The following is a 27,794-nucleotide window of genomic DNA, read 5'->3' as shown; positions in this document are numbered from 1 at the left end:
TGCCAAGTATTTTAGGAGAATGCTAAAGAGTTACTGTAAAGAATAAATTCGGGTTTGAAATTTTTTTTTTTATTTATTTCAACACCAATTCCAGGTCAGAACTTTGAATGCATTGGCCTTGATGCTGATACGGAATATAGTAATTCTGCTGCTAAAGAGTTAACCAAGCTCAAGGCTTCTGTAAGATGGAGGCCAGTCACACCTTCTGTAAGAAGTGTTCAAACTCTACTAGAATCCGTGTTGGCATCAGCAGCCACAACATACAGTCACGATTAGGAAGAAAAGGGGAAGCCTTGTTTGACAACATATGTAACAATGTAAGATCACATACTGATGACTCTTTAAAGAGAAATGATAGTGTTTGACACCATTCGAAAAGGCCTGGTGAAAATGAGAGATCAATTTTGCAAGCCAGAAAAATAAACAGATGCCTTTTATGCAAAAATAGATAGCCTTTAAATATGTTTATGCAAGAAGAGGTATACATTTTTTTAATGTAAAACTGATCCATAAAACTATCATCTTTATTCAGTACTTTTATTTCTATTTCAATATATTTTTCTTAAGTTTATAGGGTACTGGCTTTCTTAACATTTGTCACCTTTCTTATATAAGGTTCCTTCAGTATAAGAGAACAAGTACCTTTCTTATTTGAACTTTTAGCTTCAGTGATTTTTCAGATTTTTCAGTTCTTTTCTGTTCTTTTTCTTGCTGTGCTGTAGATCATGCTCTATTTCCGGCTGGCTTCTGACCATACCTTCTTCCCATTCATCCTCACTTCCTTTACTCCCAGTCTGCCTTCCATTTGGGAGGACACTTATTTTACCCTTGAATGTGGGTGAGGAGTGCTCTGGAGGGTGGAGCAGATGACTAATTCAATTTATGCATGTGTCACTGGGCAAGTTGACAGACTGGACTTAAAATAGTTACCTGTTGTTGGGGTTAAAGTAAAAACAACGTCGATGGGCTTGTTTGTATGGGAGGCAGGTGTACGGAAAAGTACAGAGGAAATTTTCAGCACACTAGGTACTTTACATTAATTCCCCGTGTGGCCACTGTTTGTATGCAGTGAGTTAGCTTATTACACTTTAAAAGTAATTAAGTCACACCATGTGAAGACATGCTTACCACACAGAAAAAAACATCCTCATGGGCTCTTAGCACGCAACAGCCATCAGTCCCACTAAGATCTTGCTCAACCAATTTGCACACATCTCCCTGCACTGAGAAGCTTTGCACAGTCATTGTCTTCTGCACCCTCTGAAATGCCACCTAAACCTTTGGCATGGGCGTGAAGGTCTTGATGGGGCACCTCAATGCAGAAGCATGCACCCAAGCCGTGGCTGTGCGTCAGGAGGGCTGCACCGAGGGAGGTCAAACAAGCCCACCCGAGGCAGAAAGAGAGCAAAACGTTCAGAGCGACCCGGCCTGCAGACGCGAGCAAACAGCCTCCGGGCTGGTGGCAGCGGGGGACGGAGGGGGGTGCAGAAAACCACCCCGCAGCACACCAGCTCCGCAGAGGAAAGGCCCTACCGCCTGCGGACGCCGCCACGCGCGCGGCCGTTTAGCGCGGCCGTTGGCGCGGGGACGCGGGGGGAGGGGGGGCGGCGCCCCACAGCGCGCGGCCCCAGCAACGGCTGCTCCCCCGCCCCCCGCGCGCCCGGGCGGGCGGGAGGGGCAGGTGCGTCCTTCCCGTCATCCTCTCGGCCGGCGTCCCTCCCCCCGGGGTGGGGGGACCGTTGGGCGGCGCGGCGCCTCGCGCTCTCCCGCGGCAGCGGCCTGGCTGTGTCTGGTGGGGCGGGCGGGGCGGCGGCGGGCCGGCCTCCGCCTCGCCATTAGCTGCGCGCGCGCCGCGGCTCCGCCCGGGGCGGGGAGAAGGCGGGAGGGACGGCAGGAGGGGTCTACCTGCGCGGCGGCGGAGCTGGGCGCGGGGCAGTGAGAGGCGCGGCGGCGACGGGGCCCTCTTTCTGTGCGCAGCGCCCCGGCGAGCCGCCTCGGCGTGGCGGCGGCGGCCGGGCCATGCTGCGCCGCGCCCGGCTGGCGCTGGTGGCGGCGGCGCTGGTGGCGCTGGGGGCGCCGAGCGGCCACGGGGCCCGGGCCCTGGAGTGGTACACGGCGTGGGTGAGCACGGCGTACGTGGAGCCGCTGAGCAACCGCACGGTGCGCGGCAACACGGAGAGCGGCCGCTACGGGGACAGCTCGCCCAAGGAGGGCGCGCAGGGCCTGGTGGGCATCCCCCGCGGCGCCTCGCCGCGCCACATGGAGGGCTGCGCCGCCGACACCGACTACGACGTGCCGCTGCCGCCCGGCAGCCGCGCGCCGCCCGACGGCGACCTGCCGGCCTGGATCGCCCTGGTGGCCCGCGGCGGCTGCACCTTCAAGGACAAGATCACCAATGCGGCCCGCAAGCGGGCGGCGGCCGTGGTCATCTACAACGAGGCCCGCTTCGGCAACAGCACCGTCTCCATGTCCCACCTCGGTGAGCGGGGCGGGCGGGGGCAGAGGACGGGACCGCCGGGAGCGGCTGGGTCGCCGCCGCTGCGCTTTGTCGTCGCGGTTTCCCCGCACTCGCAGGGGCTGGGGGAGAGGGGAGGAGAGCAGAGGGCTTTGTCTAACGCGGGGCCACAGCGCTGCCTCGGTGACACGGAAGCGCGGCGCGGTGAGGGATTGGGGCGAGGGGGGGGATAGAAGAAATCGCCGTGAAAACGATACGAAGAACTGATTCTGACCTCCTCTCCCCCCCCCCCCTTTTTAAAACACTAAACGTTGCAATGAGAAAACACAGAGGTTGTATTTTTGCTTTCAAAGTTATACATGAGGGGTTTAGGAGAAGAGGTGGCGAAGCCATCGAAACGGGAAGCCCTGTAACAATTAAATTGCAGTCAAAGGAGAAATGGTCGCGTTGAAAGCTTTCTTTTTGCTTTAGCCTGTACCTCCAAACAGAATTGTTAGGATAATAACAGATAGGCTTCTTTCTACAGACTGTGCAGAAATATGTGAGGTATCCTGAAGATGTCTTCTGGTGCCTCTGAAGGCACAGGCTTAGCTACTTGAAGATAGCTTTTAGTGCAGGCTTTATTGTAGTAGCTTCCCCTTTCTCATTTGTAACTCTGTAAGAGAGGGGAAAAGATAAAAACACAAATGCTTACGAATGAGGTAGCAAAATTGATGTCTAGAGAAAGATCAAGCTGACTTGGCTTGCCCAAGCATGCCTATCCGTACGTGCCTATAGAAAGGATCTGTGATTTTTGCCAAGATAAGAACTCAAATGTTCTAGCATCAGTCTCTGTTCAGTCTACTAGACTAAAATGTGTTGCTGAATTTTGCGAACATGACAGTTTTAAATGATTAAACTGAACAAAAAAATAAACTCTGCTAAAATCTGACTGCATTTGTAGAATTTTGATGAATTGGAAGGTCTGCAGAGAAGGATGCAAATAAAAAGCAAAATAAGGAGGAAAAAAAGCTGCAGATGCCTGTTTCATATGGTTTTGGTACAACGAGCTTGTTAATGACCAGTCCATCTTTCCTGGTGGTGAGAAGGGGGAAGATGGGGATTGATTGGTTGAAGTAGAACTGTAATGTGCTTCTAAAGAATACAAACTTACTTACATTGGTATGGTTAGCTGAAAACCTCAGTTAGGGAGCTGTTGCTGATATTGCGGGGGACCTAGCCTCTCTTTCTGAAATACTGAGCAGCACCAACTTGAATGTTGAAATCGTAGTTACTATTCCTCTTGGTCTTCTGCTTGCTCGGGTATATCAGCTTGGGCTGTTTCTTGTGTTCTTAATCATTCATGAAAGTGGAGGTGGGATGCTAAGCAAAATAGATCTTTCATTTTGATCTTACGTGGCAACTGAGGTTCTTTGTAGTAATTCTTTATCAGTTGCTACATTCTTTTTCTTGCCATTACTGTCAAATCAGCAAAAAAAAATTTTTCTCCCTGTTGATTTTTCCATATTCCTCTCCATGCCCCACCTCACCCTCTCATAAGTATTCTCTGCTTTTCCGTAGAATCTCATCTTCCTCTTTTTTTTTAATCTTGTTTAATCTTTCTAATTTTCATGATTTTCTTGCTTCCTTATCATCTCTGTGCTGCAGAAGGCTTTCTTGAGTTGGTGCTCCAATTTGGACTTGCTAGTCTAGCTGCATCTAGCAGTGGTATGAAGAGAAGTGCTTGCTGAGTGCTACTGCTCTCTTAACATTTTTATCGCTAGACTGATAGAATTTTGCTGATACAGGCTCCATGTAATGAGTGCTTTGTTATCGTTGTACATATGTTGGTATATGTTTGTATCCACTTGTATGGCTTTATATGTACTTCACGAATGCAGGTTGGACCTCAAGATGGTCTGGATGGGGCAGGAATATAATAGTATGTAATCACTGGCTCCGTTGGAATAAGAAATATTCATGTTTGATGGCTGAAACTTTCAAATAACTGAACATCTAAATAGCTAATAAAATTTTCAGTGCACTTTGCTGGGAATATAGGGAGTAATTACTGTTAGTGACTTGAATCCTGGATTGCTTGAAGAAAAGGTTCCTGGGCAAGGGAAAACATGGAATGTGAAGCTATTTGTGTTATAGGGTTCAAGTTTGCCATTCCTCTGAAGGAATTTGTGAACTGGCATCTGAGGAAGCCCTGCTTCTGGGAGGTGTGCTGAGAACAAATACCCTGGGAAATCTGTAATGCTGTAACTAAGAACTGGAGTTACATGTATAAGGCATGTCCACTTAATGGATTTGCAAGCAGTGGCACTGGCAAAGATGTGAGGTGGGGCAGCTGTACTTGACAGAGGTGTAGCCTGAATTATATGAATGTGATAAATGAGTAGCTTTTCTGATCTCAAGGTTACCTATTTTGTCTTTTTATCCCCTTTCTTAAAAAAAAAAAAAGGGGGGGGTGTGGGGGGCTTTGAACTTTCTTGGGGATTTGTTCTAGCTAAAGTAAAGAGTTCTTGATAAGGCAAAGATGTGATTTGTTCTAGCTGGTGTCAAAATACTTGATAATAGACAAGTATTGCAAACATTCTGCAGTTTAGATGCTTACTTGAAACCTTGTGTACTTCACAGGTACAATGAGTAGAGGCTTTTAATTAGAGTATGGATCAGCCAGTAGTTTGAATATTTAGCCTTGCAATCCTGTTCCTCCTTCCAGAAGACAGTTCTTCAAATAGGACTTTCTAACAATGTGTCCCGTGTATTTTGGGCCTTTGTTCCCTGCCTGAATTAAGTGGCTCAAAATGCCAGATGCCTTGTGTCCTTCAGGGAAGTGATACTGAAACCTGCTCAGGTGGGGCAGAGAGTACTTTCCACTAGAAAGTGTTCATTTTACCTGGCTGACTCAAAGAATTATACTTTGTCTACTGAATCTGAACAGTATAAATTTGAATTTCAATTTTGTCAAGAATCTAGACTTTGCAGGCAATTTTAAATCTGTCAAGCTTTATAGGAGGGGGAGAGGCACCGTATTGTAACACGGTAGCTTGAAAGCTTTCAGATTCTTTTCCAAAAAAATAAATTGCATATGTGAATATTAGCTGGGAGAGGTTGGTGATGAATCTGGAGTGGCAAGGTGGGGAGGATCATAAAGGGTAGACTAAGGAGAGTTAAAGGCTCTGTGTCAGCGGAGAAATCAGGGGAGACGAGTACATTGCAGTGGAAAGAATAAAGGGTCTTTTGGTTCTGCATTTTCTGTTATACCTTATGCTATGCATCCTGCCCCAAACATGGTGTAGTGTGGAAGAATGAGGGATGGCCACAGTACTTTGAAAATTGGGGCCGAAGCTTTGGTGTGTCACTTACAGATTTAACAAGAACTCAGGACTTAGCTTGAGTGTATGGCTTTGGCTATGTAAAGAAAATTGTTTTTGACCTCGTGCAGCTTTACTAAAGTATTCCAACTAATTACTTCGTTCACTGTCACTTTTTTTTTAATTAAAGAAAACAGATGAGACTAACTTTGTACTAACGATTCTAAAGGCTCTTACCAGCTCCAGAGGGGCAGAATTAGGGTTATTTTTGCGTATACTTCAGCATTTTGCCACATAGCTTTCAGAGACCTGAGTTCTTACCAGGATTCTGAAGTGGTGAATAACTTTCTCTATTACTGTTGCATTCTAATGATGGCTTCTGGTATAATTCTTCTACAAGAACAGAACTGAAATCAGTGGCTGCTTAATTTGGAGAGCAATTACATTATGTTGAGCTGCTACGTTGTTCTGAAGAAACAGACTTAACTTGAGAATGCTCATATCTTGCATTATACATAAGAGCACACATGCACTAGAAACCTATGCGGGGGGAGGATGTGTATCTGTATTGACTTCTTGACTACTTGACTGTTCTGGTTACACATCTTTCTCCTCAGGCAAGTGAAAACACAGCTGAAATCTGGGATTTGGGGAGATAGAATCGGGCAGATAGTTGAGGCAATGAAGCTTATATAATTTTTAGTGTACTGCTGTATGCTTGGTAAAGGTCAGAACTTTCGATTTGCAATCACAAGTGAGAGAGCACATTCAGTGTAAATTCTGGCAATTTGAGTAAGATGCCTAGCTTAAATAGATTGACCTCAAAAATAGACTGACCTCAGACATTTTTACCAGGGTGCTCAAGCTCTGAGGATTTTCTGGTGTTTCTCATGAGGACAGGACTAGACTATAGCTGCATTTGGTTCCCAGGTGATAGAAAATGATCTCTAAGTTATGTGTAAGCATGAGTAGGAATAAATGTGATAGTTTGGAATGTCTGGAATCAAGATTTGTATCTGTGCTGCTTCTTCCTCGTCAGGAGAGTGCTGGTTTCCATCTACAAGAGAAGATTGTAACAACACTAGGAGTAAAAATGACCTTGGCACATTGACAGGAAACATGCCTTCATCTCCTCAGAGTTCCAAACTTGTCCTCATTTCCAGGTATCCAAAGGATTTGCCAGCTCACACTGCTTTATTTGGATAATTATTTTAAAAAAGCACATACCAGTTTCAAATCTACCTAATTCCACTCAAACATCAAGCAGTCCTTCAAAAAAAAATTTATTCTAGCAGAATGAACATGTGCTTATTTATTGTGCAATTGGAAATAGTCACAGAAGAGTAAAGCCAACAAACCGTGTTTTCTGTGCGTATATGCACGTGTGCATACGAGATGCTTGAAATTCTTTTGTAGTTGTGATTTAAGGTCTTTTGGGTTGTATTGCAGTTGAAGAAGCTGATGGAATGACTTGGCAGCTTTCTTTCTTTCTCTTTTTTTTTTTTAATGCCTTTCAGAACAGAAGTCTAAAATTAGTGCAGGGAATGGGAGTTGAAGTTATAGTCCGAAGTTTTATGGGCTGCTTGGGGCAACTGCTTCTCTGAGCCCACTCTTGTTCCTTTTGTAATAGTGGATCTCCATTTTTCTTCCCCTCCTTCCATCTCATGACCTTGAAGGCTGTCATATTTAATTTTATGTATTTTTAGTGGGTTCATCACCAAATGTTTAAAATGTTAAAAATGCTTTTAATGGAAACTTAAATAAAAAATGTCGTACATATACTATTTAACTTGAAGCTTGTAACAGGTAAAAGCAAACTAGAAACCAAATGTGGCATATGAGTAATAGATATGATAAGATTGGTATTGGTTTGCCTCATCTCTCTTTTATGACTTTTGTTAAGTTTTAAAACTGGAAGGTGTCACAGTGTCTAGTAGCCATTGCAGAAAAGTATCCTGCTTTTCTAATCAAGGCAATAACTAACTGACAGTTTGACATGCTAATGCCAAAACAGCTGTTCCATCAGTAGGCATTACTGATTGTTGTGACTTTTAAAAAAAATTTTTGTTAGAAATGGTGCAGAGAACTGTATAGCAGGATTTAACCAACTCTAGATTTTGTGATTGAAGAGGAAGTAGACACTGATCTAAAAATCCAAGCTTCTTGGATTGTTGGAGTCTTGAAACTTTCTGTTCTCTCTTCAGCCTGGATGAAACCATGCAAATCTTCTTCCAATGCTCCTTTACCATCCAGTAACAACTCTGAAGCACCCAGTTATTTGAAACTCTTACAGTTGATTAAAGACATAATAGAACCTAATCTCCTGTTTTAAGTTTGTGAGAAACAGTTCTCAAGTATGTGAGAACTGAAACACATTTCTTCCTTCCTACTTTCTTTTCTTGTTAATTCATTGTGGGTTTGCCCAAGGCCAGAAGGCAAAGAGAATTTCAAACTATCTTTTCTCTCCAAAATTCATTAGTCTCTTTGATAATGCTTTGTTGCTGGTTTATAGAGGAAAATAATATTTGTTAACCTGTTCTTAGCATGCTCGGACTTCTGGTGTCGCGTGAATAAGCACATTGTTTCTGGCAGTAGAACTAATTAGTGAAGCCTAGCTGCTTGTGGATGTGTCCTAGTCATCTTAAACCTTCCTTGCTTTATGCCTCCTACTAGGCAAGACGACACATGCTGTGAGCTGGGTGAATGCTGACTGGTCAACTGGCCGCTGGTGAACAATGTGTTATGTCTCATAAGTTAGGCCTTTCTCCAAAGGCACCTTTTTCTTTCTCTCCACACAACCCTCAAACCTTTTAGAAACAGCCTTATTTGAAAGATCTGCTCTTTTGCCAGGTCTGAAACGCACAAATGGGTACAGTAGTTTTTAAGAGGAGATGAATGGAAGTGGGATGATTGCCTAAGCTGAAGGTGAAAAAGGCTAACTGGCAAATAGATAGGAGGATTATTCCACTAATTGGAACTTAGAGTGTTTTATCCACAGCAGACTGTAAGCACCTTATGGAAGGAGGAGCTACAGAAATGAAACTGTGTTATATCCTAGCATACCAATGGATAAGAGTTTCCCTGACTTTTTTTAATGCTTCGGGCAAGTAACTCTGTCTTAGTAGGCAGATGGGTGGGTGGTTGGGTGTGAAATGCTTTTTTTCTGAGTTTTGAAAATCCCCCCATGATGTAATGTTATAAATTAGGCAGTGGTTTCTTTTGACATAGCATTTTAGTTGTGAAACTAATGCAACTGTGAGGAAAAAAGGCTTTATAAATATTCAGTGGAAGGTCTTACTGCAAGTAGGCAATTTTTGTGCATCTAAAAAGGTAGTCATGATATTACAGCTTTAGTTTTTTGGATAGGAAACCCCCTTTCTTCTTTTTCCTCTGTTTTCTCTCTGACAGGAGCTGGCTTGTAATTTAGTTTCACTTTTTCTCTGAAGCATGAGTGAAAAGTAGGCTATAAAACCATGATTTGTCAGGAGTATATAGCAGTGTTAGTACATGAAGTGAGAAGTATTCGAATAAATATGGTTTAGGCCAGGAAGATGTGAGGTAACGTTTTTAACAAGTAGATTTGTTTGCCATTTATTTTGTAATACTCTTAACTTAGATGTTTCCAGAAAAAAAACTGAGTGAAGCCAAAAGGTATCTTTGCTTTCTGCTGGTCAGTCTTGACCATATCTTATCATCTTTGGTCATACTAATGTGTTTTTAAAGTCTTTTTCTGGAATGTTTTGTTTTCATATGGATTGAAGGCTTTCAAGTTTTAATATAATGGAAAAATCCTTTGATTCTTTGCTCCCAAATGAGTCCCAGCATGTTTGTTAACAAGAGCTTGTCATGAGGTCTCATTAAATTTTAAATTTTTAAGTATTAGAGTATTTAATATAATTTAATATTAATGTATTTTAATCTTTTTTTCCTGTCTACCTCTCCAGTCTAATTGTGCTGTGGATTCTGATTCAGTTTAACTGAATGTGCCTCTTGGTACTTCCCAGACCATCTCCGGCTATGGCTAAAACTTCTGCACTGAAAAATAAGGATTAGCTGTTTTTGAAAGCATGTTAGAACTTTAGCAACTTCAAGATGTGAAATGCATATAACTTGCCTGTTCTTGCCTAGCATCCATATCCTGTCTCACTGTGTGGAATGAGGAGTAAAGAACCTTGATAAAGGTGCATCTGTTGAAGTTTTTTTTTTTCTTGCATTTGAGAGTTTCATAATGTGTATTCTTTACTATTAAACTATATATAAGGTCTGCTATGCATGAAAAGCTTAGACATTTTCCTATAACCTTCCTCCGTGATCTTAACTGAAGAGGCCAAAATTACCATCAAAACAGATTGCCTTTCTTACTGTGTTGACTGACGTTTCTTTTCCCCCCCTTAACAGGAACAGGAAATACAGTGGTGATAATGGTTGGTTATCCAAAAGGAATAGAGATACTGGAGCCAGTACGAAGAGGGATTCCAGTAAAAATGAGTATCGTTGTTGGTACACGACACGTGCAGGAATATATTAGTGGTCAGTCGGTTGTGTTTGTAGCCATCGCCTTCATCACAATGATGATTATATCACTTGCTTGGCTCATATTTTACTATATACAACGTTTTCTGTATACAGGATCACAATTTGGAAACCAGGTAATTAGAGATGATGATGCTTTAAAGCATTGATGTTTGCAGTCGTCTCATGTCAAATCATTTTCCTAACTTTGCCTGTTTACTGAGGTATTCTTGAAGATCTAAGTTTGCTTGCCTACTGCATTATCTATGAACAGTATTCAGTCATGTTTAGTAAGACTAATAAGTAGTGTACTAATTAGTATCACAAGTTTGTACAATGTTGTGGGAATATATTTAGCCAGTTGTCAACACCTGAATAAAGGCAGCTTCTTGTGTGATTTGCCATCTTGGTTAATTTAACTTTAGAAGGAAGGAAGTTATTTTAATGAATAAGTAATTTTCATTCTGAAAGCACTAACTTCACTAACCAGGACGCATTTTTTTTTTTAATGGAGATTAACAGTGTTACATTTAATTGGTTTTAATAGGACACTCAAGTAATTAGGCCTGAGATTTTTTGGTTCTTTGAGAATTACTTTTGAGACTTATAATCGTATCATTCCACCAGTGTAGAGTCGGCATGGTCCATCCATGGTCATCAGCAACTGTGCCATAATTCTCTAGTCACAGTGAAAAAGAAAATTACATCTGGTTTTCTTTGCAAACAACTTTTTTCCTTTTTTTAACCTCAATTTTGTATGAAAAAGTAGTTTCAAATGATTACTTAACATTTGGACTTTCCATGCCTTCTGTTCGGATGTGTAGGTTCTAACTATGGAGGAGGAGAGAAAGGACAAATAACTTTTGATTGACTTCAGGAGTCTGAGCTCTGATGTAATTTACAGGACTCTTCTAGGAAAGCAATTCTTCTTTTCAGCAGCTGAGGATAACACCTGGGGCATCCATAATGATTTAACTTGCAGTCTGCTTAAAGATGCTTGGTTTGGTTCTCTATTCTTTTTATGAAGCTTTAAGTCTTAGAACTTCAAAATTCTGAGGGTTTTTTGAAAATATTCTGAGAATGTTTGAGAAATGTTTATAGAAAAAGGAATGTTTATATCTGTCGTAACAGCTATTTGGTGAAGAAAGTTGCCTCTTCCTGTTATTTTAGCTTTAGGACAGTTACAGAAAGTTCAAACTCTTTTTATAAAGAGTTTTAGGAGCATTTTTATAGTTTGAATGGGATATTTCCCAAAAATACATGTCACAAACACTAAGAACAAAGTTTGTCATTTGGTTTGTCTTTTAAGCGCTTTTTAATTTAATGGAATTGTCTAGCATTAGAAGGCTATGCCACTTTCTTGTAGTTTCCCTCTTTAAAACAGCTGCAAAAAAAAAAAAAAATCCCCCCCCCCCCCCCGGCAGTTTTCAACAAACTAGGTTTTAAACCTAGTTTGGACACTTTGGTCAAGATATATTATTAGAGGTTTAAAATATGGGTTAGAAAAGTGGCTTTTTGTTCCCAAAAAGCCTTTATTTAGTTTGGCAATAAGACTCCATAGTATTTAAAACTTGGAAGGAAGCTAATGAAGCTTTGCTTTAATGCAAGCTACTATATATTTGGTAAGTGAAGCTGAAAAAGGGCATCTTATGAGTTGTCCTACTATCAGTTTAGCAGTAAATCTTTGGAAGAACTCCTTGTTACCAAAGATGAAACAGGACTGTGCAGAAAATCCTGAACTAGTCTCTTTTTGAGGGTACTTTAAGATAAATTCTGATATTGACTATTGGGATTTTTCTTTTTTAAGGAATAAAAAATATGCTTGTTTGAAGGGTATAAGTCACTGTAATCATCATTAAAGAGAAAAGCTGCCATTATTATTATTTTCTGATTTCTTAATGGTGTTTCATCAGTGATATGGGTTGCTGCTATACAGATCAATATCTGTTGATTGGGTGTGATTCATTCTTCAACTTCAAATGGTAGCTACCACTTAGTCTTAGAATATAGTACCTCTTCATTTTCTCGCTTCCCCTGTAAGCATAATTGGGACTGTTAATGTATCACCATCTGATATGGTGTCTCATGTCTGTTAGGCCTTTCTTGTGACCTCCTTTGCATAGCGACTCCTTTCAATGGAAGGCTTTGTATAATGTCTTATGCAGTGTTCAACTGAGGGGAAGTATTAATAGCAAACAGCCTTTTGACCTTAAGCCTTGATAACTAGCTATAGACTCTTTGGCAGAATTCCCCCTTCTCCCAAGCTTGTATAAAATGTGCCAGTGTGCTTGCTTATTGGTTTGACCAACAAGAAGGCCTGGTTATACTACTGTTGTTTCAGCTCTGATTGCCTCTAAAGAGAAAATTCGTTTTAATTTCATTGAGTGGGAAGTTCCTTAATGCAGGCAATTAGTGTACATGACTACATTTGTCAACCTTGTCTGCATAATTCTGCATCCAGTTTAGTTCCATTGTTAAGTAGTATGTTTATAGATAGTGTTTACTAGTGTGCCCTAAGAATGCAAAACATGGTGTTCCCTAACATTTGTTGGCTGGAAGTATTTTGTAAACATATGATCTAGACAAATTGTTAAATTTTCTGGATGCATTCAGGAGACTTAGACTACATGGCAAGTGTTTAAAAGCTTTGAAATGTCACTCTTAAAACTAACCTGTGTACTAATATTTAAAATTGTCTGGCTTTATTCAAGGGGCATAGGAAAGAAACCAAGAAAGCAATCAGCCAGCTTCAGCTGCATACTGTGAAACGTGGAGACAAGGTAATTCAGTGGCTTTGGTTATCGATGTATGATTTGAACACTGCTGTAAAGTAATCTTTGTAGAATTTAAACTAAAATGCTTGCAAGGTTGCCGAACTGGAGCGTGACCCTTAACCTCTTTAGCACCTTTGCTTAGAAGGCCAAACTTGGACTATTTCTGAAATGTAAGGCTGGTTTGTTGCAAATAATACCTAGTTACGTAGAATGTTGCAGGAGACTAAAAAAGGCTGGCTCTGTAAACATGAGGAAACACTGATATCCTATCGGCACTTGCAAGCATCAACAAGTCAATTGCAAAATACTTTCTAGGACCTATTGATTGCATTAATTTTACAGCTGATGTAATGCTTTGTTTTCTTATGGAATATCTATTTTTTGAATTGGTTAAAAGGCTTTAGAAATCTTAAGCTATGAAAAATAAAATACTTTTTTTTATCCCTGTTGACATACAATACATTAAGGAGCTATATAGACCTGCTTGAACCATAAATTAAAATATTTCTCTATATTAAAAACTTTCTGAAAGTTGTATTGAATTTTTAAAATAGATCAGTTTGGCATATAAGGCCTAAACTTATTAAATGTAAGATGATTATGAAGTAGAAAAAGCCCAGGTTTTGAAAGAAAGTAATACTGTTTCAGGCATACTCTAGATTTCGATTCTGGATGCTGAATTGGCTTCTGACTGCAGACTTCTGCCAGTGCAGAGATTTCTTTCCCCATGTTGGGCCCCCTCTCCCACCCAGTTTGGCTTATTTGATTAGTTTTTAGTTAAGGAGTGATATGCTCAGAGTAAAAAAAAAAAAAAAAAGGAAAAAAAATGCTTTCAATCCATGAATAAAACTAAGGTGAGAAAGGATGTTGAAGTTTTAAAAACTTTAGAAGACACAGTTGAACAGAAGCAATTGGGCCTAGGTTGCAGAATGCTTCCTAGAATACTGCCTTCATTTATTAAACCACTTTTAAATTAAAAGAAGAACTGTCTTTGACTTGCCTTTTTTCTCCTTATGCATTCAGCATGTTTAAATAACATTTTACAACTGTTTGTTAATCTTTATTTTAATTATATTCTAAATTCCAGTTATGTGTAATCCTTCTCAAGCTACGAATAGAGGAATATTCAAACTTCTGTGCAGTGCACTGATGAGATAAAGAAAGATGGAATTGAACCAAAACATGTGTAAAGTAGTATCAAAGTATAAAGCAGCATAAGAAGAAATGGGTGTAAATGGGTCGGGATGAAATCTGTGATTAGGGCCATAAGGTGTTAACTGTTTTTAAGTTGATATTCAGTAAACCTTTGAAAAGGATTATGAGATTGTTTGCAGTGTACCAGGTAGTTCCTTCCCATCTGTATACCCTTAAGGGGGAATGTGGGGAAGCAAAATTTAACTAAGTTGTTATACAGTGTATTGGTTGTAACTGTGAATGCCATGTTGGTTTAGCAAAGTAGAATGAAATTAGATTAAAATCTATAAAATACAGGTTTTATCCTTGGTGAATTATGTTTTATCATTTGGTTTGAATCAGCCTGCTATCAGTAAATTTATGTAGCTTACTGACACAGATGTACTTTTGTGAACTAATGTGAATTCATCTGAAAATAGTCTTGTCTACTCTGTAAATGTACATTTTTCTTCTAAATATTTCCTTTCATTCAGTCATTATGATTGAAAGAGTATATTTCTTCTTTTTAGTTATTGTGACACAGTACAATCTTTCATTATTTCACTCAGAGTTGAGGCATTTAACTAAAAATAGGTCAACCTTAAACAGTGTATTGGCTATCATCTAGATCTTTCCTGAGAAGCTTAAGGGATTATTGTAAAATGGACACTCATTTGATTACATGTTACATATGGTGTGCTTGGACTTTGTCTCTTCTATGGATTGAAAAATATTTGCTGTAGAGTAAACACAATTTTTTAAATTATTTTTCCTACTTTTGTAAAAACTAATTTTAATTTGACTTATATAGGAGCTTAAATCATTAGTTATGTAAATTGATATTATGCAAAAAAAAAAAAAAAAAATCCCCAGAAAAATTTGCTTTGATCTTGAAAGCTTGCTTGTAGTACTAATTCATATGAAAATTTGCGGTAGCAATATTGAAATAGTGCAGTAAGCAGCAAAGTATTTATTTTGCAGGGGATGAGAAAGGAGTTGGCCTTCTCTCTGTTGTTCTTCTAATAGTTGTTTTTAATATAACCACTTAACACTGAATTATTTCTTCTGTATCAGGATATATCCTTCATATATAACTTGTTATGTATGTATGTATGACCTATTAGGCTCCTTTGATAGAAGCAAACTGGGGAAAAAAAATACTGTGTTTTGACTACATCTTTGGTATGGGCTTGGAGAGGAGTTTAAAATCATGCAAAGTCTTTACTTCAGTTCTCCTCCTCTAGCCCCCCAAGGCTATTTAGTAGGATGTGATAGAAGAAAGAAGAGTTTGTAGCATTCAGCCCCCAGAGTCTCTTCCTACTTGAGCACTTGCAAGCCTTTGGGACCATCAGTTAAGCATTAGATGATGTGCTTGCATCTCTGTGGACCTCTCAGAAACTTTCTTCATGTTGTAGTGATGTTAAACTAAAGTTTTATTGTGCTCCCATGAACACAGCCAGCGTTCTTGACTTAACAAGTGGCCTAAGATGCCACATATAGTTGTATAAATTAGAAAATCAGAGTTCGGCTGGTTTTAATCTTTGGTATCACTTGATCAAATTGCCTCTTGATGGAATCTTGAATTAAGTGAAGAAGCAGTTTATTTGCTAGACCACTCTATACCACATAAACTTAGACATGAGACACAGCTTGTTACTGTATTGACATATGGACATAATGTATCTAAATGTGTTGTCATCTTCAGGGTTTAGATGTTGATGTGGAAAACTGTGCTGTATGCATTGAAAATTATAAACTGAAAGATACTGTCCGAATTCTGCCATGCAAGTAAGTTACCATAATTGTTCTCTCCTTTTTATATGTTTTCCCTAAGAAATAGTTGATGAGCTTCCTGGAAACTCTTCTGAAACTTTGGTGGCAGACCTGTATACAGAGTTGAAGCTGTGCCATTTGTATGGCCAGTTACGTGTTAAAGGGCTTTGGGAGACTGTATAGCATTTCATATATGAGGAGGCAGTAGCAATTGGGAGAAGTGTAACAGCAAAGTACAGCCTCTTAACAGTAAAAATTTGAGCTGTATACTGTTGAACTGCTAGCTCAGTGGGTTTTATGTGGTTAGATGTGGTTAGTAACATTTCTTTCTTAAGGCTAGCATGAACTTAAAAACTTATGGTTATGCCTGTACTAGTAAATTAAAAAAGTGCCTAAACACATTCCTGCATACTGGATGCTGCTGAGCTCTTAGTACATTGTCTGCTATGCTTTTGCCCCTTGCCAGTGCAGCACTCTCCCAAACAATTCCCACGTGTAGTTCAGGCATTAGAACGTCCCAGGGACAGTTGTGATGGGCAGCTCACGTGTCACCATTGGTTTTGGAAGCTGGTTTTGCTAGTATAGGCATGGGTAGCTCTAAAGGTGGGAAAATATCCTCAACATTTCAGCGTATCTTAAATTAAGAATCACAGGAAAACACCATTACACATGTGATGTTATGGACTTTTTGAGCTTTAAAATGGCTGCTCTTAGATGTGTAGCAGCTGTTTAATAATTTTTAGAGTTTGCTCAGTAAAATACTGGCTCTGAACGGTTAGTGATGCAAGTCATGCGTATAGTGGTTCTGTGTATTCAATTTCTGAGGAATTATATTTTTAATCTCGTATCAACTGTTACAACTTTTTCATGTGATACCACTTTTCTTTAATCACTTAGACTGCAAAATGATGCTTTAAGAATATTAATTTTCTATATGAACTGTAGAATAGTTGTCAAGATTTTGAAGGAATTGGCTTACCTCTTAATGTAATGGTCTTTAATGATAAGTTCTAATGAGTATTTGTTTTCTTTAGGCATATCTTTCATAGAACGTGCATTGACCCTTGGCTTTTGGACCACCGAACTTGTCCAATGTGTAAACTAGACGTTATTAAAGCTTTGGGATACTGGGTATGTTGCATACTTATTTTAAGTACAATGTGAGAAACAAGACTTCATCTAACTGCTCAGAATATGAGAACAGTTGTTATTTGCCTGGGCTGAAGAAGCTGGGCAAAGATGCAAGAGTAATTGAGTGAGAAGCAGAAAAATAGGGGAATTTTATGAGTAATAGCTTAAACAGTGTATTGTACAGTTGGCTAATCCTCCATGTACTCTTCTGTAATAATGAAATTTTTCTATCCTCAGGTGACAATAGTAATGAAATTAAGGCAGAGGTGAGGCAATTTGCCGAAGTTGCACAAATCTAGCTTATTTCAGTAGATGTAGAGCATATATACTCGCTTGTTGAGAACTGTGATTCAAAGGAAGAATTTAGTGTTTCTAACCTGTGTTTATGTATGCTTCTACATATGCCAAATGTTTTATCCTTGTACATGAACCAGTACTCAGAACCTTCCTAAAGACTTTCACCAGGGCTTACATAAATAGAGAAAGTGATGTGCTTTCATTTCTTTCTGACAGCACCAGAAAAGAGAGATGAAGACACATGCGGTAGGTTACTCAGTCGCTGTTGATAAATAGTCTTGAGTTCCACTAAAATGCCATAGGCATGAATATACTTCTTTTCTCTTCTACTGATCTGTGGAGATCTTGAGAAAATAGTGGCACTCTTTGGTTTTGGGTACCTTCCTTTCATAGACTACGTGTGCATTTTGACTAGCTTTTCTCTTATTTGGTAAAAGAGACTTAGCAGATCTATGAGACTTTTCTTTTATGACTCACCATTTAATTTTTGTCAAAAGTGACAATACTCTTGGTATGCAATATAATATATAACAGATCGTGGTGGTTCCGTGCATCAAATCTGACTTTACCGAGGATTTGTAATCTTTTTGGTCATGTGAAACAACTAACACAGTCTTATTAATGTAACTGTAGTAGCTTAATTTTGGCTTATTTTCTGTTCTTGGGGTTGATCTAATTTTTTTTATATGCAAAGGGATATATTCTTTTGTGTATGGTCTGAATACTGAAATACATCCTTCTGAACATCATTTTTCTTCACTGAATTTGGACTGTTGCAGGGGATGCTGATACCAAACATAATCAAGAGGAGTAATACCTCCTCTGCTTTTTAGGAAAAATGAATGTTGGAAGCAGGTCAAATGGCATTATATTATATTATATACAGAAGCCCATTTTTTTTCCTAATGGAATGGGGGAGATGAGCTTGCTTATACTGCAAACATTCAAGCTCCACTGAAATTAGTAATGTGTGAAATCATTCAGTATTTTATCTAGTTTAGCTTTCAGCTTGCCTCAGGTTGCTCAGTCTGGTTCATAGAGTGATTGTGTGAACGTTTTATTGACATGAGAAAAAGTAAGTGTGAAGAACAAGACAGCTTCTTTCACTGGTGAGCTCACTGAGTGACATAACTGCAGCCAGCAATGTACAGCCTTATTATAGAAATCTCTTAAACTTTCTGCAAAGAGGCTGAAGGCTGAATTCAATTTTATGGAAACCAGAAATATTTATATGCTTCAAATTTTAAAAGCTTAAAGTACAAAGAAGGCATTAAGTTCCATTTCCTTCAGTGATCTAGTTCTGCATTACGCTATTTCTTATGAAAAAAAGAGAACTGGAGTTCAGCGTGTCTGACTGACTGATTTAGCAGAGCATTGTTGAATCTTGTAACTTCAGTGCTTATTTGACTGCCTGGAAACCGAATTTTTTTGGAAACCAAAGCCATTAACCACCATACACACCCCTCAACAAAACGTAGAGATTAATTGTCACGTGTTTTAACTTGTGTTTAAATGTAGCTGTTGTGTAACTTACTAAAATTCAGCACAGTTTAAGCTGTACTGCTTTGATGCTAAAGAGTGGACTAGCCTAGAAGTTCATAAATCTTAAGGAGATGAGTTTGCTAATTGTTTGGGATGGTGCGGGCAGGGGACTATTCATTATAAAGCCTTGAGGAATAGCTACTTCATACTGCAGTTTACTTGCCTGTGTATATATATGTCGTTACATTAATTTCATAACATTAATGACAATGGCTTTATGAAGGGGGTCTGTTTAATTTTAGGAACAGAATTGTGCATGTAAGACTTCTCTGATCGATTCTGAGAGCTGGTTTTAGTAAAGTAGTTCATGCTAGACAATAGCTGAAATAAATCCCTTTGTGTTGAAGATGTTTTATTCTTGCAAACTGAGAAGTCAGCATCTTCATCTTTTGGAAGAGTTTAAGGATAGGCTGTAGGGAGAGGAGGAGGAAAGTTTTTTTTCTGATGTCAAAAGTTTGCTTGCCTCAGTAAAAATAATAAAATCTGTCTGAACTTGCCAACCTAATATCATGAAAAAGAGGAGTTTCCACAAACTCAGAACCTTGCAAAGGATCGGCAGGTTTGCTCCGTGAAGACCTTGTATGGGCTGAGCATGCTCCTAACCAGACTGCAGCAATACAGTTGCTAACAAGTGTTGAGATACTCCATCCTGAAGGCTAGCTAAGTAGACTCCTGCGCTGGTTATTCTTGGTTTATTGAGGCTTTTTTTGAGTCAGATATTAACACTGAGAGTAGACACTGCTCAATTCTGTCTCCACGAATGTAGAAAATGAGAAAAACGATCCTTTTCCCAATAAGGTCAGATTACAAAGTGGTAAAATGGAAGACTGTTGATTCCTAATGGTGGACCAAAGTGTCAGTTAATATACTTAATTTTGAAGGGGGACCCTGAAGATGCACTTGATGTTCCAATACCTGAATCAATAAGTGGCAGTGTTTCAGTTGGAAGTCTGAGTATTGCTTTACAAGAAGATGACAGAAACGAAGTAAGCGAATTGTCAGCTTCCTCCACTAATGAATCTGTATTGCAATGTACCAGTTTGAAAGAGGATGCAGGTGAAACTACAGCATTACTTGGTAAGTAATAATGCAGTATATCACTTGACAAACCTTAATGCCATTAATTGGGTTAGAAGAAGCAGCCTTTCTCCCAGTGTTGTTAGTAGTCTTAGTATTGCAGTGTTGACTAGATTGAGTGGTGTTGCTACTGATGTTCAAAAGTTACAAGCAGGCAGACTTTGAGAGACTCCCACCAACCTGGGGAAGATGGGACTTAAGAGAAAAAAGATGTAAACAATGTTTTGGGAATTGTTTACCTAAGAACCTTGAACCTTAGATATATCTGGACATAGCATTTTTTGCTGGAGATGAGATTAACTTAACAGATAAAGTACATTAAAATGGTAAATCAACAAACAATTTGTCTTCTAATTCCTGACTTCTAGATGTGGATGTCAGTAATAACCGGCATGGAGAACATCTGGCTAATGGAAATTCCCACTGAACTGCTTTGTGGAAGATATCTTGAACAGACTGTTAAAGAACTATTATTTTTTATTTAATTAGTATGAACTTTTGTCTAGTTAACAGAAAATAACAATGTAAATTATTTTACCTTTCCAACTTTTCTAGCTGGTGTTCCAAAAGGGCTAATAATTTAGAATTTTGTACAAAAGAGGATTTTATAAAATCTCCTCTGGATGTCTTATCTTAAAAAAGATGCAATAACCCTTTTTCTGTAAGCATCATTACAATGTCATTGTGTTCCAGAGGGCTGTAACAAAGATGAAGACTAGGCAGTGAAAACAATGTAGAATGTGTAATGGTAAATATTTTGGATGCACTATTTACATTCAGTACCTACAGAGAGCACTTACAAGACTACAATTTACTAAAATGATCTGAAAGTTCTGATCTATTGTAATTGGAGATGGATGTTCTGAGAAAAGACACAATCTAAGGATTATTTCAAGGAATCAAATAACTCGTGGATATGTTACATATCCTTTTTCAAGATGAAAAACTAATAGTTGCAAATTTCCTTATATGTAATAAATACTAATTTGATCTTGTAATGTGTTCCACTCAGAGTGGATGCTGAGAGAAAAGGAGACTTTCTCCATCTCACTAGCTTTTTATACTCAATATGGCAGTAATAGGTTGTGCTAGGGGGTCTTAACGTGCTGAGCATGTAGACTTATTTAGGTATATGCACACTGGTTACCTCTTTCAATCTTAAACTCAGTAGAACAGAGGTAAAGGGCTAATTATGGCTAAAAATATATTTATTAGTCTATTTATAAGATTTTACTGAATTCCTTCTTACTCCTGCTCTCATCCTGTCCCACTTCTTTATGTACAAGTTGGAACCATTTCTTAAGATCTTCTATGAATTTTTTTTCTTTGTCTATAGATGCTAGAATTCTTTTTTTGGCGGTTCCATATTAGGAGTTTTGACTGGGTTTATCATTAGCTTTTATTCCTTTCTTTTGGATTAGCAGTATTGTGCCTTACAGTAAAACATTTATTAAACCTGAAGCATCTGAGAGTAAATATAAACCCTGGCATCTCCCATTATGACCTCTTATTCAAATATTTATATACTGTAAGTGGTATAAGGAATTGCTAAACTCTTTTGTAAAGAGATATGTATATTTAAAACACTACTTACCAAGAATGCTAAATGAATTGTTTAGGATTTTAGTATTGTCATGTTATAAATGTGCTACATTCCTCAATTTTTTTGTAAAGCTGTTAATTACAGGTTGTTTAAAACAGTGTCTCTTACTAGACACTTGTTTTAGAGTGCATTTTGTTTCTTAGATGTATATTTGGAATGTTTTTAAGAAAATATGCAATTCTTTTTCTAACTTATATTGAGCTTCAATAGAAGCAATAACTTTTTTTAATTTTAAAATGAATGTTCCAGAAATGACAGAGGTTGCAGCTGGGGAAAAAGAATTTGAATTTGTATTTTGCAGAGCAGATGTTTCATCCTAAATTTTCTTCAGAATATTCTTACTAATGCCTACTTAAAAAAAAATATATATATGCCTCTTCCCAGTAGGAGTTTTATTTTAGGTTTACTGGAAAATTGTCAGGTTGTAGTTTTCTGATGTCACCAGCAGGTGCAAGTTTTTGTGATGCCTTTATCTTATGAGAAGCACATGAGAATGGAATGTGACTGACCAACCATCTCCAGAACTGAACAAAAAACCAAAACAAAACACACAACTAAACCAATGTATAGGGACCTGTATGTCTCCAAAAGAAGCTTATCAATATTTCCAGAAACTGCCTTTTTAACTTGTTCTTCAATATGAAAATTAAGTCTTCTCCCTCTTCCTTAACACAAAACTGAACATTGATATAGTATTTATTGAGAGGTTTTAAACTCTAGCTCAATGAGGAATCAAAAGGAGTCATCAAGAGAAGCCTTGTCCATCTGTGGATCATGACTTGCTGATAACTGCACTACAGTATTCATGCTGGAGGGGAGAAATGTGGTAAGTACTTCAACTTTTACTTGTAGAAGTAAAATCTTCTAAGAATCTGAGCTGCAATCTGACAGGAATCGGGAAGCAAAGTTAAAGATCCCACCAATCAAAAAACGTTAAGTAATGCTTAATACTACTGATTTAGAAAAACGCCTGAGTGTGAAATTCCTGGAATATATTTTTAATGATGATACTACCTGTTTCACTCAAACTTTCCGAAGAAGAGTTAGAGTTGTTCAGTTGAGCTGATTTGCATCACGGCTAATCTCTGATACAGCTAGGTCTCTTGTAAGACCTGCTGTGCTGCTGAGGAATGATGACAATAAAAGGCCGAATTGCAGTGCTTCCTTAAGCAGTTTGCTCTCCTTGGATGCACGATGACAAAGTCTTCTGAAGCGAGTCATTAGTCTGACCTCAGTAAAATAGCCACATGCATTAGCAAAAAGAAAGGGGTAAAGAAAAGTATAGGAAAAGACAGAAAACCTATGGAACTTCAAACAGTAACAAGGGATGATTAGAAACATGAAGGATATCCTCTACTATTACAGCTCCAACAGATAACTTTTAGATTAAATGGTTGTAAGCAGCTATAGTTTCCCAGATCTTGCTCATCTGCACCTACTATGTTGGATAAAACTAGTGTTTCTAGCTTCCAGCCCTTTATAACTCCCAAAGGTTTATATGAGGATCAGAACTAATGAGCCTTTTCCTGTGAATTTCTTCCCCCCCCCCCCCCCCCCCCCCCCCCCGTAGGGCTGGTGGTGTGACTCTCCTCCCCCTGCCTGAAGAACTTGTAATCTGCCTGTTTTGTTTAGGTTACTTGCTGCCTAATGTGGGAGTTCATGCTTATTCCCCACCTTATCCTGGGATCTTCTCTTCCTATCTGCATATTTTTCATAAAACGTGCAGGAACTTGTCTCTGAGATCTGTCCCTCTGTCAGATTTTGTTGATATCAGCCAGAAGGGTTCTTTCTAGAGACATGTATGTGGTATGATTATACAAAGCATAGTGCTGACTTAAGTGGACACCCACCCTGCCCCTAAGCCCCACTATACGCTGTCGAAGCTGGAACTCAGAGATGGGAAGAATCGCAGAAAGCTAGAAGACAATGGTATAATAAATGCCTGAAAATAATACATTGCAGAAAACAGGTCGCATCAGTCGAATCTTACATGTATATGTCTATTAAAAACTAGGACTTAATATGACCAAAATAATGTATATCAAATCTCCTCTGATATTATAAAATGAATGTCTTGATTTGTCAGAAATCTGCTTTCTGTCCTTTGTTCATTTGATTGTCAGTGGCTTGGAGAAAAACAATCACTAGTAAAACTGGGAAGTGTCTTATTAGAATAAATCATGCTGTTGAGCAATTCAGGTCAGTCTGTATATATATTGAAGTAGTAGCACAGCAGGAGTAAGAGACACATGAATCCTTCTGTTTCATATCTCTGGGGTGGAGAATTCCATGCTGTTGAGCAATAAGCCCTAAAGGCTTAATAAGCATCACTTGATTGCATGAAAGTAGTATAATTCAGAGTGTAAATGGCAGTGTTGAATAAGTCAGTTGGGCAAATAGTGTTACTACTGGGGGAGAAAAGTTGTAAAGTACAACAGTATTAAAAAGGAGCTATAAATATCTCAAAACTGTTTCCTCATTTTGTGAAATGTTAAGTTTTTGCTGCCTTTTGATTTAGGAGTGTTCTTCCTTGGTTTCTGTCTAGTCTGCTGTGCTTTTGCTGAGAGTAGCTCAGTAGTAGCTGTGTAGTGATTATTTTCCCATGTCCTATGCCCTGTGGTTCAGAGAAGTTTTGAACTTAAGAAAACCTCTGAGTGTAGATACAGTCTCTTTCTGAGTCAGAAGTGTAAGTTGTTGGTAGCAACAAATAGGACAACAGGTTGGGATGATTATTTAGCCCTCCCCTAAAAGCAGACTTCTTACAACTCTAGGCAAGTCTAAACATATAACTTCTATTAGCAAAGCCAATTAGTGCTTTGAAGTATACATCAGGAGTTTAAGAATGGCATTCTGAATTTGTGGAATTTTTTTTTTCTGTTGTTGCCAAGGCTGTAAATGTGTAATAAAGATTTTTATATGTGTAATAAAGGGTTTTTTTGTTACAGTGGGCAGTTATACCACATTCCAGTGTTTAGTAAAACTGAGAACATTTGCTCAGAAAAGCCTTAAGGGCTCTATATCAAGGCAGTAATTATCTTACTGTGGAGACTGTTGGCTTTATTTTAACTTTATATTTCTAATAGAGTGGTTATATGTGTAATCTTTCATTAGTTTGATTTTCAACACTTGGTAAAGTATTGCGGTGTTTCTGTGCTGGGCCAAGATCCTGAGATCAATAGGAAAGTACTGACTCTGCAGTTCCACAAAGAAAAGAGGAACTGAAATTTAGCTTAAAAAGGAAAAAAAAATTAGCTGACAGTATTATGTCAGGTTAATCTAAAGGGAATGGAATTCCTGATGTTGGCTGTCTGGTGGATCAAATTGTGCTGGCAGCTTGACAAGACTGTTCTGTCTCACTTAAGCCACCAGTCAGAGTGAGACTTCACAAAATGGCTTGAACCAATTTAATAGCTGCTTCTTACCAGCAGGACATAGTGTGGTTCTCCCTGTTTCCCTGTTCTGGTCTCACTATTTACTTTGTGCTGGTTCTTGCATTCAAATGAAGAGTATGTGCTAAGCTAACTTAGCTTAAGTAGCAGAAAATAAGTTTATCAGTTACATTTTGCTGAGTAAGGAGTTGAATGACCCTACTGTGTAACTAGGTGAATGTTAAAGCTGGGCTAAGGGAATGAGGAGGTGGGGGGGGAAGACCCTCCTCTTTGAGCTGTTGAGATGCAGTTTTATAGTAGGGCTGTGCTGGATTATTATACCTGAAATGGAATATTTCTCAACCAAAAGTGTTGTGAAAGTTGTAGCATGTTTTCTGTCCTTGAGCCTGCTCTTCACTGGATGTTCTCTTTTCTCACAGGTGATATATGAAGATTTGGGAATTGGAATTGCAGATTAAACATGCACAAACCAAGTTGAAGGCTTTTGCTCTTTTTCAGTATAGGTCCTGATCTCTCTCCTCAGATATCCTGCTGTATTGCAAAACTTGATTTGAGAAAGTTTAAAAAGTAGAATGTCTTTATAATTGCATGTGTTGGTGTGAGGAATGCATTGCCTGGAAACTGTCCATTTATACTTTCATTGGACGTGAAGCTAGTTTTCACCATCCGAAACATGGTAATGATACTGCATTTTTAAATGAGCATATCCTTAATTCAGAAGAGAAAAATAATTTGGGCTTCCATCATTTCATTAGTCTGAAGCTTAAGTCCAAAACTTGGAATTCAATTACTTCTACAAAAATGTCTGCACATAACCATTTGAACTTGCTAGTCTTGCTGTCAGCTGCTACTCACAATCAACTGTCTTCTATAGTAACCTTGCATTAACTTGGTTGCATTGATTAGATTGAGCACTGAACTCTTTTTCCATTGTGTTTGTACAACTGTAAGAATGTCAAGTTATGCATTGTTGATGTAACTTAAAAGTTAATGGCTGAAAGCTCAAATTCCATAATAAATTATAGACCTTAAAAAAAAAAAAAAAAGGCAACACTTGTTTTCTTTACTACATTTTTGTAAATGGATGTGAGACATTCCACTAGCATAGCACAGAGCAAACTTAACTTTGTGCTGGGGAATTAGGAGAGTGTTGTCTATGCAGAAGTTCACATCCTTTCTGCCTGTTGTGTGTGTGTTTGGGGTTTTTTTTCTCCCTGTGTAACCTATACCTAGGATCACGTTCACTCCTAACAAGAAACATTGGCAGAAGATAGTAGCAAATTCAGTACCAAGTTAAAATGTTTTCATCAACCCACAAAAGTATAAAATGAATGGGATGTTCTGCCAAGTTCCTGAGTATAGGGCTACATTGCAGAAGTTCCGTTGCTAAATCATAAGACTGTTCTAATGACTGATCACTGATAATTTTATAATTACAGGACTAATCCATGGATAGGGGATTTATGAAGGTTAACATAATTCAAGCAAGTGGTGTGAAGAGCCAGAACTACTAGGCTTTTGCTGTAGCATAGTAGCCTTCTGCAGCTTTTAAGCAACCTACTTTTCTTAAGGGTTAAATGCTTACAGAAATTCTTTTAAAGTCATAATGTAAATTCACTCAAACTTATGGAGCAACTTAGAATAGACTCCATCAAAAAACTGATTACTATTTTGTTTAAAGCTGTAATAGTAAGTTCCAAACAGAAGCTTAAATGTTCCATAAAGGACTTTTTTTTTTTTAACCACTGTCTGAAGAGAGATACCAGTGTTATGGAAATTAAGTTTGTCGGCCACCATAACAGGGCCTGACCCTGTGTTCCCACGGAAAAGTTCAGAGCTAAATCAAAGCAAATTAAATAATTAAATTTTAATGAAGTGTGTGCCGTAATTACAGCTTGAGCTGGGTGCCTCTGAAGAGGTACCCCGAACAAGGAAATCCCTGGGCAATTATACCTTCCACTCTAAGCTCTGTTTTGGTCTGGGGTCTCCTGCTCCTTATTGAGTCTCATCACTGTCCCTAGGTAGGCTGTTTACTGTTGCGGTTTCTGTTGACAGATGTGTCTTGATTCCTCGGGTCCTGCCCTTGTGTCTCAAGGCTCTGACAAAGAGGTGTTGTTCCAGCAATTAGCACTGCTGCAGCAGTGACAATAGGTGTTATCTCCCAAGGTCCTGACGACGGGGATATAATCCAGACCCCAAGATAGTCCAGACCCCCTAATTAACACTTTCAGCAGTGAGAGGAGGCTTTGTTTCCCAGGGTCCTGGTGCCCAAGTAGGCCTTATTTCAAAGCCTTGACATCCTCCCTCCTGGAGCACAAAGCACAGGAATGCAAACTGCTTGCAACTCCCTTATCATTCCAGCTTGAACCAGCTCTCAGGCCCTTTTCTTACTGAACTAGGTAAAAGTTCATTATTTTATCTAAGTGCAGCCTAAGGCTTCAACAAATTTAGCTACTCATGCTAAGCAAGTTTTATATAAGTTGTGCTATGCAGCTACCTCTACACAGTTTCAGCTCAATATTCTTTAACAACTAGTAGAGAGAAGATAAATCCTATTACAGCAGTCAAATGCTGAGCTTTAATGACTTCAGTAGGTGTGAAGCAGTAGGTTACAAACTTAGAGCTGTATTGATTGTTAATGGTGATTTATAGCAAACTTGTCTAGTTTAAGAAAGAATTTCTAGAGTTGAAGCAGAGCTTAAATAAATGCTACTTTACTAAACTTACACAGCTTTCCCCCATTAAGATGTATTAAGTCTAAACCTA

At 38.8% G+C, this 27,794-nt stretch overlaps 1 protein-coding gene and 1 non-coding gene across 3 annotated transcripts; both read left to right on the top strand.

The window, feature by feature from the left end:
- Positions 1-1,847: 1,847 nt before the first annotated feature.
- Positions 1,848-26,074, top strand: RNF149 (ring finger protein 149). Of its 2 annotated transcripts, XM_026103149.2 has the most exons (9): positions 1,848-2,479; positions 10,156-10,406; positions 12,981-13,049; positions 15,922-16,004; positions 17,024-17,120; positions 17,634-17,663; positions 19,841-20,036; positions 20,405-22,465; positions 25,448-26,074. In XM_026103149.2, the coding sequence occupies exons 1-8, from the start codon at positions 2,020-2,022 to the stop codon at positions 20,461-20,463; spliced, it is 1,245 nt and encodes a 414-aa protein (XP_025958934.2). In that variant the 5' UTR covers positions 1,848-2,019; the 3' UTR covers positions 20,464-22,465; positions 25,448-26,074. The 2 variants fall into 2 exon arrangements, with proteins under 2 accessions (XP_025958934.2, XP_064358645.1); XM_064502575.1 differs by lacking the exon at positions 17,634-17,663 and having other exon boundaries at positions 1,950-2,479.
- On the top strand, positions 22,762-22,875 carry LOC112985010 (small nucleolar RNA SNORD89). The gene has a single exon (XR_003259638.1). It is a non-coding gene; the product is annotated as a small nucleolar RNA SNORD89 (small nucleolar RNA).
- Positions 26,075-27,794: the final 1,720 nt, after the last annotated feature.

The sequence above is a fragment of the Dromaius novaehollandiae genome, chromosome 1 (assembly GCF_036370855.1).
Source record: "Dromaius novaehollandiae isolate bDroNov1 chromosome 1, bDroNov1.hap1, whole genome shotgun sequence".
Taxonomy (NCBI): Eukaryota; Metazoa; Chordata; class Aves; order Casuariiformes; family Dromaiidae; genus Dromaius; species Dromaius novaehollandiae.
This window is presented reverse-complemented; position numbering and strand designations above follow the sequence as displayed.

Excerpts from the sequence above, each read along its gene's own strand:
- RNF149 (XM_026103149.2), top strand. The coding sequence starts at position 2,020 with ATGCTGCGCCGCGCCCGGCTGGCGCTGGTGGCGGCGGCGCTGGTGGCG. Across the intron at positions 13,050-15,921 it reads CTGTGAAACGTGGAGACAAG|GGTTTAGATGTTGATGTGGA; the intron begins GTAATTCAGTGG and ends TGTCATCTTCAG. Across the intron at positions 17,121-17,633 it reads TTAAAGCTTTGGGATACTGG|CACCAGAAAAGAGAGATGAA; the intron begins GTATGTTGCATA and ends TCTTTCTGACAG.